Source organism: Salvelinus sp. IW2-2015, unplaced genomic scaffold (genome assembly GCF_002910315.2).
Source record: "Salvelinus sp. IW2-2015 unplaced genomic scaffold, ASM291031v2 Un_scaffold1249, whole genome shotgun sequence".
NCBI lineage: Eukaryota > Metazoa > Chordata > Actinopteri > Salmoniformes > Salmonidae > Salvelinus > Salvelinus sp. IW2-2015.
In genome coordinates this window covers 255,854-271,168 of record NW_019942797.1, presented here as the reverse complement: position 1 = coordinate 271,168, position 15,315 = coordinate 255,854, and the positions used below count along the sequence as shown (strand labels likewise).

The 15,315-nt window shown below is 43.0% G+C and overlaps 1 protein-coding gene across 1 annotated transcript; it reads left to right on the top strand.

Annotated features, from left to right (window-relative positions):
- Positions 1-4,429: 4,429 nt before the first annotated feature.
- On the top strand, positions 4,430-12,196 carry LOC139024248 (uncharacterized). The gene is made up of 4 exons (XM_070438854.1): positions 4,430-4,898; positions 4,972-5,110; positions 11,199-11,362; positions 11,800-12,196. The coding sequence occupies exons 1-4, from the start codon at positions 4,486-4,488 to the stop codon at positions 12,194-12,196; spliced, it is 1,113 nt and encodes a 370-aa protein (XP_070294955.1). The 5' UTR covers positions 4,430-4,485.
- The last annotated feature ends 3,119 nt before the right edge of the window (positions 12,197-15,315 follow it).

Sequence of the window (15,315 nt, the reverse complement as noted above, 5' to 3'; positions counted from 1 at the left end):
CCCCGCCATCACCTCATGTTTCAGCATGATAATGCTCAAGGATCTGTATGCAATTCCTGGAAGTTGAAAATGTCCCAGTTCTCTTGGCCTGTATACTCACCAGACATGTCACCCATTGAGCATGTTTGGGATGCTCTGGATCGATGTGTACGACAGGGAATTCCAGTTCCCACCAATATCCAGCACCTTTGCACAGCCATTGAAGAGGAGTGGGACAACATCCCACAGGATACAATCAACAGCTTATGCGAAGAAGATGTGTCGCGCTGCATGAGGCAAGTGGTGGTCACACCAGATACTGACTGGTTTTCTAATCCATGCCCCTACCTTTAAAAAATATATATCTGTGACCAACAAATACATGTCTTTATTCCCAGTCTTGTGAAATCCATAGATTAGGGCCTAATGAATTTATGTCAATGGACTGATTTCCTCATATGAACTGTAACTCAGTAAAATCTTTGAAATTTTTGCATGTTGCGTTTACATTTTTGTTCAGTATAATATACAATATGTTCTCTGACCCCTATCAGTCTCCAAACCAGAATGGCTGTGCGTCTACAGTCTTAGGGAAAACGGATTCACACAATGTATTCAGTTCATAAACAGAGAAAGAGAGAGATTAAAAGAAGAGAGAAAGAGGAATATAAAGATAAACTGGTTCCCTGGTTTTTGCTCCTGATGCATTCCATGTAAAAAGGGGCATGGTAGGCAGTCAATCCCAGAGTTGACCTCTCACCTCTCACTATGTGAGGGTTGAGGAGGAAGCTGCAGGCATCAGGGGTCAGATGTGACAGCCAGGTTGTGCTGTGTTGATACAAAGATAAACAGTGTCTTGTCTTATAACTACAGACTGATAAATGTAACTGTGTTTAATAAATGTCACCTGTAATAATATTCTAATAATACAAATAAGAATATATTAATAATATATGCCCTTTATCCAAAGTGAATTACAGTCATGCGTGCTTACATTTTACGTATGGGAGTCCCCAGCGGGAATCAAACCCACAATCCTGGTGTTGCAGCACCATCCTCTACCAACTGCTATCAGACTGCTGTCACTGTTAACAGACTGCTATCAGACTGTTATCAGACTGTTATCAGACTGTTATCAGACTGCTATCAAACTGTTATCAGACGGTTATCAGACTGTTATCAGACTGCTATCAAACTGTTATCAGACTGTTATCATACTGCTATCAGACGTTATCAGGATGTTATCAGACGGCTATCAGACTGCTATCAGACTGTTATCAGACTGTTATCAGATGGTTATCAGACTGTTATCAGACTGTTATCAGACTGTTATCAGATGGTTATCAGACTGCTATCAGACTGTTATCAGACTGTTATCAGACGGTTATCAGACTGCTATCAGACTGTTCATAGACGGTTTATCAGCTGCTATCAGACTGTTATCAGACTGTTTATCAGACGTTATCAGACTGCTATCATACTGCTATCAGACTGCTATCATACTGCTATCAGACTGTTATCAGACTGTTATCAGACGGCTATCAGACGTTATCAGGCTGTTATCAGACTGTTATCAGACTGTTATCAGACTGCTAATCAGACTGTTATCAGACTGTTATCATACTGCTATCAGACGTTATCAGGCTGTTATCAAGACTGCTATCAGACTGTTATCAGGCTGTTATCAGACTGCTATCAGAGTGCTGTCATACTGCTATCCTTGTGCTGTCAGATTTCTATCATACTGTTGTCAGACTGTTATCAGACTGTTATCAGACGTTTATCGGAATGCTATCAGACTGTTAGACGGTTATCAGACTGTTATCAGACTGTTATCAGACTGTTATCAGACTGTTATCAACTGTTATCAGACTGTATCAAACTGTTATCAGACTGTTATCAGACTGTTATAATACTGCTATCAGACGTTATCAGGATGTTATCACTGCTTATCAGACTGTTATCAGACTGCTATCAGACTGTTATCAGACTGCTATCAGACTGTTATATACTGCTATCAGACTGTTATCAGGCTGTTATCAGACTGCTATCAGACTGTTATCAGACTGTTATCAGACGGTTATCAGACTGCTATCATACTGCTATCAGACTGTTATCAGACTGTTATCAGACGGCTATCAGACGTTATCAGGCTGTTATCAGACTGTTATCAGACTGTTATCAGACTGCTATCAGACTGTTATCAGACTGCTATCAGACTGTTATCATACTGCTATCAGACTGTTATCAGGCTGTTTAAGACTGCTATCAGAGTGCTGTCATACTGCTATCCTTGTGCTGTCAGATTGCTATCATACTGTATATACTGTTGTCAGACTGTTAGACTGTTATCAGACGGTTATCAGACTGTTATCAGACTGTTATCATACTGCTATCAGACGTTATCAGGATGTTATCAGACTGCTATCAGACTGTTGTCAGACTGTTATCAGACTGCTATCAGACTGTTATCATACTGCTATCAGACTGTTATCAGACTGCTATCAGACTGCTATCATACTGCTATCAGACGTTATCAGGATGTTTATGACTGTATCAGACTGTTGTCAGACTGTTATCAGACTGCTATCAGACTGTTATCAGACTGCTATCAGACTGTTATCAGACTGCTATCAGACATTAGTCAGCTGTTATCAGACCGCTATCAGACTGCTATCAGGCTGTTATCAGACTGTTGTCAGACTGTTATCAGACTGTTGTCAGACTGTTATCAGCAATATAAAACACATCATAAATAGGTTTCTACTACAGAAATGTAGTCTTGCGTCTCAATCATGGCTGTTATCATACTGTTAATCATACTGTTATCATACTGTTGTCAGACTGTTAGACTGTTGTCAGACTGTTATCAGACTGTTGTCAGACTGTTATCAGACTGTTGTCAGACTGTTATCAGACATATCAGGCTGTTTCAGACTGCTATCAGGCTGTTATCAGACTGTTGTCAGACTGTTATCAGACTGTTGTCAGACTGTTATCAGCAATATAAAACACATCATAAATAGGTTTCTACCTACAGAAATGTAGTCTTGCGTCTCAATCATGGCATGTTATCATACTGTTAATCATACTGTTATCATACTGTTGTCAGACTGTTAGACTGTTGTCAGACTGTTATCAGACTGTTGTCAGACTGTTGTCAGACTGTTGTCAGACTGTTGTCAGACTGTTATCAGCAATATAAAACACATCATAAATAGGTTTCTACCTACAGAAATGTAGTCTTGCGTCTCAATCATGGCATGTTATCATACTGTTAATCATACTGTTATCATACTGTTGTCAGACTGTTAGACTGTTGTCAGACTGTTATCAGACTGTTGTCAGACTGTGTCAGACTGTTGTCAGACTGTGTCAGACTGTTATCAGCAATATAAACACATCATAAATAGGTTTTTACCTACAGAAATGTAGTCTTGCGTCTCAATCATGGCAATGTTTCTAGTGCAAAGGGGTATTCCTACACATTAAGCTAAGTTAATGAAACATAATCATGTTTTCGACTGCATTCTTCAATATTTTCATGGACTTTGTATGAGTAGAAACGAAAGCATGAATTGTCTTAGATTATAGCCCCATCTGCTGGCAATATAGAATACTTGTTTGAGGAGGTGTGTATTGACTGAGAAATACATGTGTTCAGGTATCAGGGCCATTTTATGTTCTGTCTGTCAGATTAATCACTTCATGATGAAGTGAATTAGCTTTGTCTTCACTTGGGAAATGAAGCTTCCTGTGTAGTAAATGCCTCAGAGATAGACAGTGAATGCAGTAAGAGGAAACCGTTCCTCATAACATAATGTTTTACAATCAGAGGCTGAAAACAAAGAGCTTGTCTGCTGTTTCTCAGACCCAGTACAAGATATACAACATATTCAGTGTAAAGGTAATATTCTGAAAAATAATCCCATTTTGCCTGATGACTTAATATGAAACCCATCCATATTACTGCAGCGGCCTGTTGTTGTTCATTACTCTAACAAACAACTCATCTCTTGCCCTGAGTTTGGATAGAGAGCACGACACTATACATTAGAATAAAGGACAAGCACCCTGTAGTCCAGTGGAGTTGCCCAGCGGTGGAAAAAGTACCCAACTGTCAAACTTGAGGTAAAGATACCTTAGAATAGAAAATGAATCAAGTAAAAGTGAAAGTCACACAGTAAAGTACTAAACTCAGCAAAAAAAGTAACTTCCCTTTTTCAGGACCCTGTCTTTCAAAGATAATTCGTGAATATCCAAATAACTTCACAGATCTTCATTGTAAAGGGTTTAAACACTGTTTCCCATGCTTGTTCAATGAACCATGAACAATTAATGAACATGTTCCTGTGGAACGGTCGTTAAGACACTAACAGCTTACAGACGGTTGGCAATTACGGTCACAGTTATGAAAACTTAGGACACTAAAGAGGCCTTTCTACTGACTCTGAAAAACCCCAAAAGAAAGATGCCCCTGCTCATCCACGTGAACGTGCCTTAGGCATGCTGCAAGGAGGCATGAGGACTGCAGATGTGGCCAGGGCAATAAATTGCAATGTCCGTACTGTGAGACACCTAAGACAGCGCTACAGGGAGACAGGACGGACAGCTGATCGTCCTCGCAGTGGCAGACCACRTGTAWCAACACYTGCACAGGATYGGTACATYCGAACATCACACCTGYRGGACAGGTACAGGATGGCAACAACAACTGCCCGAGTTACACCAGGAACACACAATCCCTCCATCAGTGCTCAGACTGTCTGCAATAGGCTGAGAGAGGCTGGACTGAGGGCTTGTAGGCCTGTTGTAAGGCAGGTCCTCACCAGACATCACCGGCAACAACGTCGCCTATGGGCACAAACCCACCGTCGCTGGACCAGACAGGACTGGCAAAAAGTGCTCTTCACTGATGAGTCGCGGTTTTGTCTCTCCAGGGGTGATGGTCGGATTCGCGTTTATCGTCGAAGGAATGAGCGTTACACCGAGGCATGTACTCTGGAGCGGGATCGATTTGGATCCGTCATGGTCTGGGGTGGTGTGTCACAGCATCATCGGACTGAACTTGTTGTCATTGCAGGCAATCTCAATGCTGTGCGTTACAGGGAAGACATCCTTCTCCCTCGTGGTGCCCTTCCTTGCAGGCTCATCCTGACATGACCTTGCAGGATGACAATGCCACCAGCCATACTGCTCATTCTATGCGTGATTTCCTGCAAGACAGGAATGTCAGTGTTCTGCCGTGGCCAGCGAAGAGCCCGGATCGCAATCCCAATAAGCACGTCTGGGACCTGTTGGATCGGAGGGTGAGGGCTATGGCCATTCCCCCCAGAAATGTCTGGGAACTTGCAGGTGCCTTGGTGGAAGAGTGGGGTAACATCTCACAGCAAGAACGGGCAAATCTGGTGCAGTCCATGAGGTGATGTACTGCAGTACTTAATGCAGCTGGTGGCCACACCAGATACTGACTGTTTCTTTTGATTTTGACCCCCCCTTTGTTCAGGGACAAATTATTAAATTTCTGTTAGTCACATGTCTGTGGAACTTGTTCAGTTTATGTCTCAGTTGTTGAATCTTGTTATGTTCATACGAATATATACACGTTAAGTTTGCTGAAAATAAACACAGTTGACAGTGAGAGGACGTTTCTTTTTTTGCTGAGTTTACTTGAGTAAAAGTCTAAAAGTATTTGATTTAAATATACTAAATGTAATTGCAAAAATATACTAAAGTATCAAAAGTAAAAGCATAAATAATTTCAAATTGCTTATATTAAGCGAACCAGAAGGCAATTTGCATTGAAATGTTTATTTACGGATAGCCAGGGGCACACTCCAACACTCAGACATCATTTACAAACAAAGCATTTGTGTTTAGTGTGTCTGCCAGATCAGAGGCAGCAGTTATTTGTCCTGCTAAGCATTCAAAATGTAACCACTACTTTTTGGTGTCAGGAAAAATACACCAAGCAAAAAGTACATTATTATCTTTAGGCATGTGAAGTAAAAGTTGTCAAAGATATAAATAGCAAAGTACAGATACCGCAAAAAAACTACTTATGTAGTACTTTAAAGTATTTTTACGTAAGTACTTTACACCACTGGAGTTGCCATGTGTGTTCATTAGGGCAGCTGATAGTTACTCACGCTTCACTCCTTGCTATTACACTGAAACGCCCTTTAAGCCAGCCACACCACGCTGCTAAACCAGTTCAGAGAAACTTTAAATCCACCTGGCATCCTGGATAATGAAACCGTTAAGCCCTCTGAGTGTTTGGCACATGGGATCCGTGTGTGACAGGATACTATGAAGATGACCGGGGGACTCTGTCATACATGTCTGTTAAGCACACGCCTTGTTGTAACAGTTGACACCAACATGCCGGAGACTGATATCAGCTGTGGTGGGTTGGCTACAGGTAGCTACACGCCTTGAGGTATGCTGATTCAAGCTGTTACATGCTGGCTTAGTAGTCAACCCTGAGGCTCAGTCCCACTGTTTCACTAATGATATGCTGCAGCTGTGAAAATCCCAGGCTTTTCAACTAAATCAATGTGAGAGTGGTTAGTTTTCTCTCTCTCTACCCCTGGAATTCAGAAAACACCACAAATGAACTGTGTACTATGGTACTTCAGAGAATAGCACTCCATCCAGGGGTGCGGCACAGCGGTGACCCTGTTCTCTACTCAACTGTATTTCCCAAAGGCTGTAGTGTAGGTCTTCTCGCCCACTCCGATTTCGCTCCAGTACAGTTCCAGTAGCACACACTTCACTAGCGCAGGGCGCGCCCGTCCCAGCATGCATTTGTAGTCTACTTGTGTGCTGCTAATAGCCCGTTGCTTTAGCTACTGTCATGGAGTTCACAAAATATTTTCATAAAGAAACTGATGAAACACACAGGTGCAAAGTCAAGGTGACTTACAAACATGAGGACCAAGAGCAAGAGAGGGAGTGTGGTAATGTAGTGTCCACAACTAAAGAATCATTGTGGAATCTGAAAAGACACCTATCCCGAAAGCATGACGATGTACTATGTGCTAACATAGTATATGCTAACAGAAAGGAACAAGGTGGGTAGCTAGCTAAGTGTGTCATTGTAGCAAAGTACAATACAATATATACTGTATATACAAAAGTATGTGGACGCCCCTTCAAATGTGTGGATTTGGCTATTTCAGGCACACCTGTTGCTGACAGGTGTATACAATTGAGCAGACAGCCATGCAATCTCCATAGACAAACAGTGGCAGTATAATGGCCTTACTGAAGAGCTCAGTGACTTTCAACGTGGTACCTTCATAGGTTGCCACCTTTCCAACAAGTCCGTTTGTTATATTCCTGCCCTGATAGAGCTGCCCCGGTCAACTAAGCGCTGTTATTGTGAAGTGGAAATGTCTAGGAGCAAGAACAATGGCCAAACAAGCTCACAGAATGGGAGTGGTGAGAGCTGAAGCACGTAGCATGTAAAAATCGTCTATCCTCAGTCGCAACACTCGCTACCGAGTTCCAAACTGCCTCGGGAAGCAACATCATCACAAGAGCTGATCGTTGGGAGCTTCATGAAATGGGTTTCCATGGCTGAGCAGCCGCATACAAGCCTAAGATCACCATGCGCAATGCCAAGTGTCGGCTGAAGTGGTATAAAGCTTGCCGCCATTTAACTCTGGAGCAGTGGAAACGTGTTCTCTGGAAGTGAGAGGATATGGCAGTCCAACGGACAAATCTGGATTTGGCGGATGTCAGGAGAACACTACCTGCCCCAATGCCAAGTGTAAAGTTTGGTGGAGGAGGAATAATGGTATGGGGCTGTTTTTCTTGGTTCTGGCTCCTTAGTTCCAGTGAAGGGAAATATTAACGCTACAGCACACAATGACATTCTAGATGATTCTGTGCTTCCAACTTTGTGGCAACAGTTTGCGGAAGGCCCTTTCCTGTTTCAGCATGACAATGCCCCTTGCAAAAATCGAGGTCCATACAGAAATTGTTTGTTGAGATTGGTGTGGAAGAACTTGACTGGCCTGCACAGAGCCCTGACCTCAACCCCATCTAACACCTTTGGGATGAATTGGAGCACCGACTGCGAGGCAGGCCTAATCGCCAAACATCAGTACCTGACCTCACTAATGCTCTTGTGGTTGAATGGAAGCAAGTCCCCGCTACAATTTTCCAACATCGAGTGGAAAGCCTTCCCAGAAGAGTGGAGGCTGTTATAGCAGCAAAGGGGAGACCAACTCCATATTAATGCACGTGATTTTGGAATGAAATATTCATCGAGCAGGTGTCCGCATACTTTGGTCATGTAGTGTATTTATAAACAAGAAAATCTGTTAATTTTCGTTCTATTATCTATACAATAGGCCATCATTGATTTTGGCCCAATATATATTTTATTTTAAATGTAACCTTTATTTAACTAGACAAGTCAGTTAAGAACAAATTATTATTTACAATGACGGCCTACACCGGCCACACCCGGACGACTTTGGGCAAATTGTGCGCCGCCCTATGGGTCTCCCAATCGCGGCCGGATGTGATACAGCCTGGATTTGAACCAGGGTGTTCTGTAGTGACGCCTCAAGTACCAAGCTGCAGTGTCTTAGACCGCTGTGCAACTTCAGAGCAATCTGCCAGGCATATTATATCTTTCAAGGAGCTTTCTATTTTCAAAGTGTTATTTTCACTAAAAACCTTTAGGCTGACCTACAGAAAAATTAAAAAAACAACTCTGCATCCCTGCCCAGCCTGGCAAGTGGTGTTTAGCCTCCCCAGTGACTCTGCAAGCACGGAGAGGATATTCTCCACTGCTGGCCGGCTCTCCAGGAACCATTGCATGTGCCTTTAGCCACAGACTCTGGCCAAACTCATGTTTCTGAGAGTGAATTCAGAGGAGCTTTTAGAGCCTAATAATGCATTTTTTATTGAATTTTAAGTTAGTCATAGCCTATATGCGCAATTTATTGACAGAGGCCCTATTTTTCTACATTAAGTAACAACTGATACACAGACCTCTAAATGTTTCTACATTAAGTAACACATATTACAGGGAGACTCTATGTTTCTACATTAAGTAACCTATATTACGGGAGACTCTATGTTTCTACATTAAGTAACACTATATTACAGGGAGACTCTATGTTTCTACATTAAGTAAACTGTATTACAGGGAGACTCTATGTTTCTACATTAAGTAACACTGTATAACAGACTCTATGTTTCTACATTAAGTAAACACTGTAACGACTCTATGTTCTCACATTAAGTAACACTATATTACAGGAGACTCTATGTTTCTACATTAAGTAACACTATATTACAGGGAGACTCTATGTTTCTACATTAAGTAACACTAATTAAGGAGACTCTATGTTCTACATTAAGTAATACTGTATTACAGGGAGACTCTATTTCTTACATTAAGTAACACTGTTAAGAGACTCTATGTTTCTACATAAGTAAACTGTATTCACGGAGACTCTATGTTTCTACATTAAGTAACATGTATTACAGGAGACTCTATGTTTCTACATTAAGTAACACTGTATTACAGGGAGCTCTATGTTTCTACATTAAGTAATACTGTATTACAGGGAGACTCTATGTTTCTACATTAAGTAACACTGTATTACAGGGAGACTCTTGTTTCTACATTAAGTAATACTGTATTACAGGAGACTCTATGTTCTACATTAAGTAACACTGTATAAGACTCTTGATTCTACATTAAGTAACACTGTATTACAGGGAGACTCTATGTTTCTACATTAAGTAACACTGTATTACAGGGAGACTCTATGTTTCTACATTAAGTAATACTGTATTACAGACCCTATGTTTCTCCCTGTACTATAAATTGCTCATATAGGCTGTGACTAACTTCAAATATAAAAATGAATGCATTATTAGGCTCTAAAAGTGTCTCTGAATGCACTTTTAGAAACATGAGTTTGGCCAGAGTCTGTGGCTTCAGGCTCATGCAAAATGGGTTTACTACAACATATTGTTTAAATGCTGAGCAGCATGGTGTGTCACACTCAGAAACACTTAATCATTTATTCATGCTTTAGCCTTGAAAAAATTTAAATAATAGGCCTAAATATTATAGCCTAATTTATTTAGTTTTCGTTCCTTCTTAGGCTACCTATCTGGTTCCTATATAGGGTGCGTATTTGATGTCTAATATGACATGCAGCCTATTTGAAGTGATGAGTGCTTCTGACAGTCACCTTTTCATGTTGTTTATTAAAACATTTATTTTATTAAAACGTTTATTAAAACAACAAACCATATGGTTTGGTTTAAATACTCATGGCGGCTCACGCACCTGTCATCAATATCTTAAAAAAAAAATATATATATTTTTGTTGACAGTAACCCTCCAAAAAGTTATTCATAAACCTTTTTCATTTCCGTATGTACTAGGAAGCTAAGTGTTTGTTCCTTGGGCTTCAACAGTGTGACTGATCAAAGCACCTCAGGCCTGGAAAAATACATGATTTCATTGATTGAAAGTAGGGGGTTATCAGTGAACAAATGCCGTGGTCAAGGTTACGGCGCCGGTGTAATGACTGGAGCTTACTCAGACGTTCTACAGCTCAAATCAGACCGAGAGACTAATGCTTCTTATGTAGTTCTTTTATTAGTTTTCATTTAGAAAAGGATCTCTCTGCCGAAGTAAAAGTTACAGGGATGGTTGAAAACAGCTTGGTTGCTTGGTTGAGTACTTAATGTAGAAACATACAGTATTACAGTATTACAGTGTTACTTAATTTGTTTATTTCACCTTTATTTAACCAGGTAAGCCAGTTGAGAACAAGTTCTCATTTACAACTGTGACCTGGCAAAGATAAAGCAAAGCAGTGCGACACAAACTACAATACAGAGTTACACATAAACAAACGTACAGTCAATAACACACTAGATAAAAAGTCTATGTACATTGTGTGCAAATGAGGTTAGATAATCGAGGTAAGTCAATAAATTGGCCATAGTATCTCAAGTAGAGATACTGGGGTGCAAAGGAGCAAAAAAACAAAAACAGTATGGGAATGAGGTAGTTGGATGGGCTAATTACAGATGGGCTATGTACATGTGCAATTGAGAAACATGTGGCCTGTAATACAGTGTTACTTAATTGACAAACATAGGGCCTGTAATACAGTGTTACTTGATGTATAATCATAGGGTCTGTAATACAGTGTGAGCGACTACCCTGGCAGGGAGGTGAGCGACTACTCCGGCAGGGTGCCCAGACCACTTCAGAGTACGCCCTCACCGAGGCTGTGTTCCTATTGCGGTCAGGAGGGGCACAAGCTACAGCTGTGTTTGGTGCTTTCCAACCCGGGGTCCAGAGGGATGGCCCCATGATCATCCATCTTCCAGGGTAGGCGTGAGTATTCCACCATCATCGCTTTCCGCCAAACCCTTCCTGGTTTCCATTTCACTGGTTGACTGTCCCTCATGTATTTTCTGCACAGCTCTAGTGGACTCCGGTGCCACAGGGAAATGAATCGACCAGGCCCTCGCCTCCTCCGTGAACATCACCTCGTACCCGCTCTCCTCTCCTTTTCCAGCCCAAGCCCTGAATAATCGACAATCATGCACATCACAGGACCACTCACCATCACCGTGGGACCCCTGCACCATGAAAGCCTTCCATCCCCCACAACCAAGGCACCTGTACATAAGGTAATCCTCTGCCTCCCGTGGCTCCAACGTCACGACCCCATCATCTCCTGGTCGAGGATGGAGATCACTTCCTGGTAACCCGGATGTCGCAAGACCTGCTTTCCCTTACCCTGTGTTTCAATGTCGGTTGAGAGTCCTGTGGTTGCCCAACATCCCAGAGATTTACCAGGATCTTCGGAACGGTTTTCTGCAAGACCCAGCCAACTGTCTCCCTCCTCATCGCCGCTGGGACGGTGCCATCGACTTGCTAGCAGACTCCGCGCCTCCGCACAGCCGCTTCGAGCCCCTGTCGGTGGCTGAAACCAAGGCCATGGAGGAGGACTACATCCAGAAGGCTCTCCAACAGGGTTTCATCCACCAATCCACCTGCCCTGCATCGGCAGGCTTCTTATTCATGGCCAAGGGGGGAGGTCTACGTCCGTGCATCGACTACAGAGGTCTCAATTCCATCACCACCAAGTACCACTACCCTCTCCCATTGGTGCCTGCCGCCATCGAACAGCTCCACGGAACCTGTTTTTTTTACTAAACTGGACCTACGGAGTGCCTACAATCTCATCCACATTCAGGAGGGGGATGAAAGGAAAACAGCCTTCAGCATGATGTCTGGGCACTACGAGTACTTGGTGATGCTTCGTCCGTGTTGAAGGCATTTGTGAACCAGGTGTTCCGGGACATGCTTGGGCGTCAGGTGGTCGTGTATATTGACGACATCCTGATCTATTCACATCGCCCACATCTGGGTAGTCCTGTGACGCCTCCTGGAGAACCATCTGTACGTCAAACCGGAGAAGTGCCAGTTCCATCAGGCCACTGTCTCATTCTTGGAATATCGGATCCGCCTACAGGGAGTGGTTATGGAGGAGAGAAAAGTTGATGCAGTCAGGTCATGGCCAGTCCCAACCACCGTAAAGGGACTACAACGTTTATGGGGATACCTCTCACCTCACTCCTCAAAGGTGGTCGCCATGAGTTGGTGTGGAGTCCTGCAGTCGATGAGGCCTTCCGCCTACTGAAGGGGTGTGTCCCCTGCGCCCGTTGCTGAAACACCCAGATCCTACACTGCCCTTCGTGGTGGAAGTGGATGCCTCAGAAGTGGGCATGGGGGCCGTCCTATCACAACTTCAAGGTAATCCACAAATTGTATCCATGTGCATAAAACGGACTTCTTCAGAAAGAAGCTATGACGTCAGTGACCGGTAGCTCCTGGCAGTAAAGTTGGCACTAGATGTGTGGAGACACTGGCTGGAGGGCGCCAATGACCCGTTTCTCATCCTCACCATCGGAACCTGGAGTACATGTGGACAGCGAGATGGGTGAACCCGCGCCAAGCAAGGTGGGCCCTTTTCTTCACTAGATTCAACTCCACCCTGTCAAACCACCCAGGTTCAAAGAACATCAAAGCCAATGACCTGTCCCGTCTCCACGATTCGGGAGAGATTCCTGTCCTGAGTGCGCCCACCATACTACTATCTGCCCCGTGAGTTCCCCCAATTGTTTGTTACCATTGTGTACATTCAACCTAAAGCTAATATAACAAAGGCATCAGAGATTATTTATAATCTGTCACAGAAACTGGAATCCATCTCCCCCGACGCACCCACATTTATTTTAGGGGATTTTAACAACTGTACTTTGCACAAAGTCTTGCACACATACCACCAGTATGTGAAATGCCACACTAGGAAAAATAGGACTCTTGACTTGTGCTATGGGACAATACCAAATGGATTTTCTGCCACTCCCCTGGGGATATCAGACCACAATGTGGTCTACCTCAGGCCAACCTACCGTCGGCTCCTGGAGAGGGAGAAACCCAGTTAAAACTGTCCAGATCTGGAATGACAACAGCATCACTTGTCTCCAGGGGGGTTTTGACTGATCTTGAACTCACAGATGTTGTTTCAGACTATGTAAACTTCTGTGTTGAGTCAGTAGTGCCTACTAAAACCTGTAAAATCTTCCCTAACAATAAGCCTTGGGTATCAAAACATTACTTATATATATATACTACTTGACAAGAAGAAGGCAGTTTATGCTGAGGGTGATAGACAGGCTTTAGATGTACAACGTGAGATCAAAAGACAGATACTGGTGGACAAGGTGGCATACAAGCAAAGGATGGAGAGGACCCCGTCCTCAGGAAACGCAAGGCTGGCCTGGCAAGGGATTAAATCCATGGCTAGTGCTCCCCACATAGGCGGGAAAAACCAGTGCTGACCTTGGGAGATATGAGGGCCAGAACATGGCTAACGAACGGAATGTTTTCTTCTCAAGATTTGAATCAGACCACTTTGTGTCGGAGGTAAAACAAACGGAAGCATCATTACAAATGTTTGTTGTGAAACAGATGTTTTGAAGTTGTTCAGGGGATGTAACACACAAAAGCCCAGGCACAGACAAAATAAGTGGACATGTGTTAAAGCACTGTGCTGAACAATTGGCTGGTGTTTTTACAGACATTTTCCAATCCTCACTCGACCAGCAACGTGCCAGTATTGTGGAAAAACTCAATAATTATATCAATTCCTAAAGCATCTAATCCCTCTTTGCTGAATGACTACCGCCCTGTCGCCTTGCCATCCTTAGCAATGTGAAACTAGTGAAAAGTCATATTCTCAGCGTCACCCAGAAGCTTCTCGACCCATTTCAGTTTGCCTATCAGCCTAGCAGAGGAGTTGATGATGCCATTCTTACCCTCCTTAACATGGTCTATAGACATCTAGAGGGTGCCAAATCCAATGTCAGGGTTCTGTTTGTTGACTTTTCTTCTGCCTTCAACAAAATCCAGCCCTACATTCTGGCACAGAGACTCGTTCAGGACTGCTCCTTAGATGGGGGGCTGGTTTTGTGGCTGTTGGACTTCCTGAGCCAATGCTCACAGCGAGTCAAAATAGGTCCCCGTGTGTCGGACATACGCAATACCAACACAGGCTCTCCTCAGGGATGTGTTTTGTCCACACTCCTGTACATCTTGTACACTAATAGGTTGTACTAGTTCCCATCCTGACAGACACCTCGTTAAGTTCGCTGATGACACTGCCTTGATCAGCCTGTTGCATGATGACGAGGAACATCATGGCCCGGTCCTAGATGACTTTGTAGAGTGGTGTGAGGAATCACACTTGGTCCTCAATACCAATAAGATGAAAGAGATGTGCATTAACTTCAGGAAGTGTACAACACCTACCTCTGCAACATCTATCAGAGGTCAGAATAGAGCAGTGGTGGGCCGTCAGGGCCAGCAAGGCCTTCTCTGCTGGCCTAAACATCATCAGAATATAATTTAAAAATATACAGTGGGGAGAACAAGTATTTGATACACTGCCGATTTTGCAGGTTTTCCTACTTACAAAGCATGTAGAGGTCTGTAATTTTTATCATAGGTACACTTCAACTGTGAGAGACGGAATCTACAACAAAAATCCAGAAAATCATATTGTATGATTTTTAAGTAATTAATTTGCATTTTATTGCATGACATAAGTATTTGATACATCAGGAAAGCACAACTTAATATTTGGTACAGAAACCTTTGTTTGCAATTACAGACATCATACGTTTCCTGTAGTTCTTGACCAGGTTTGCACACACTGCAGCAGGGATTTTGGCCCACTCCTCCATACAGACCTTCTCCAGATCCTTCAA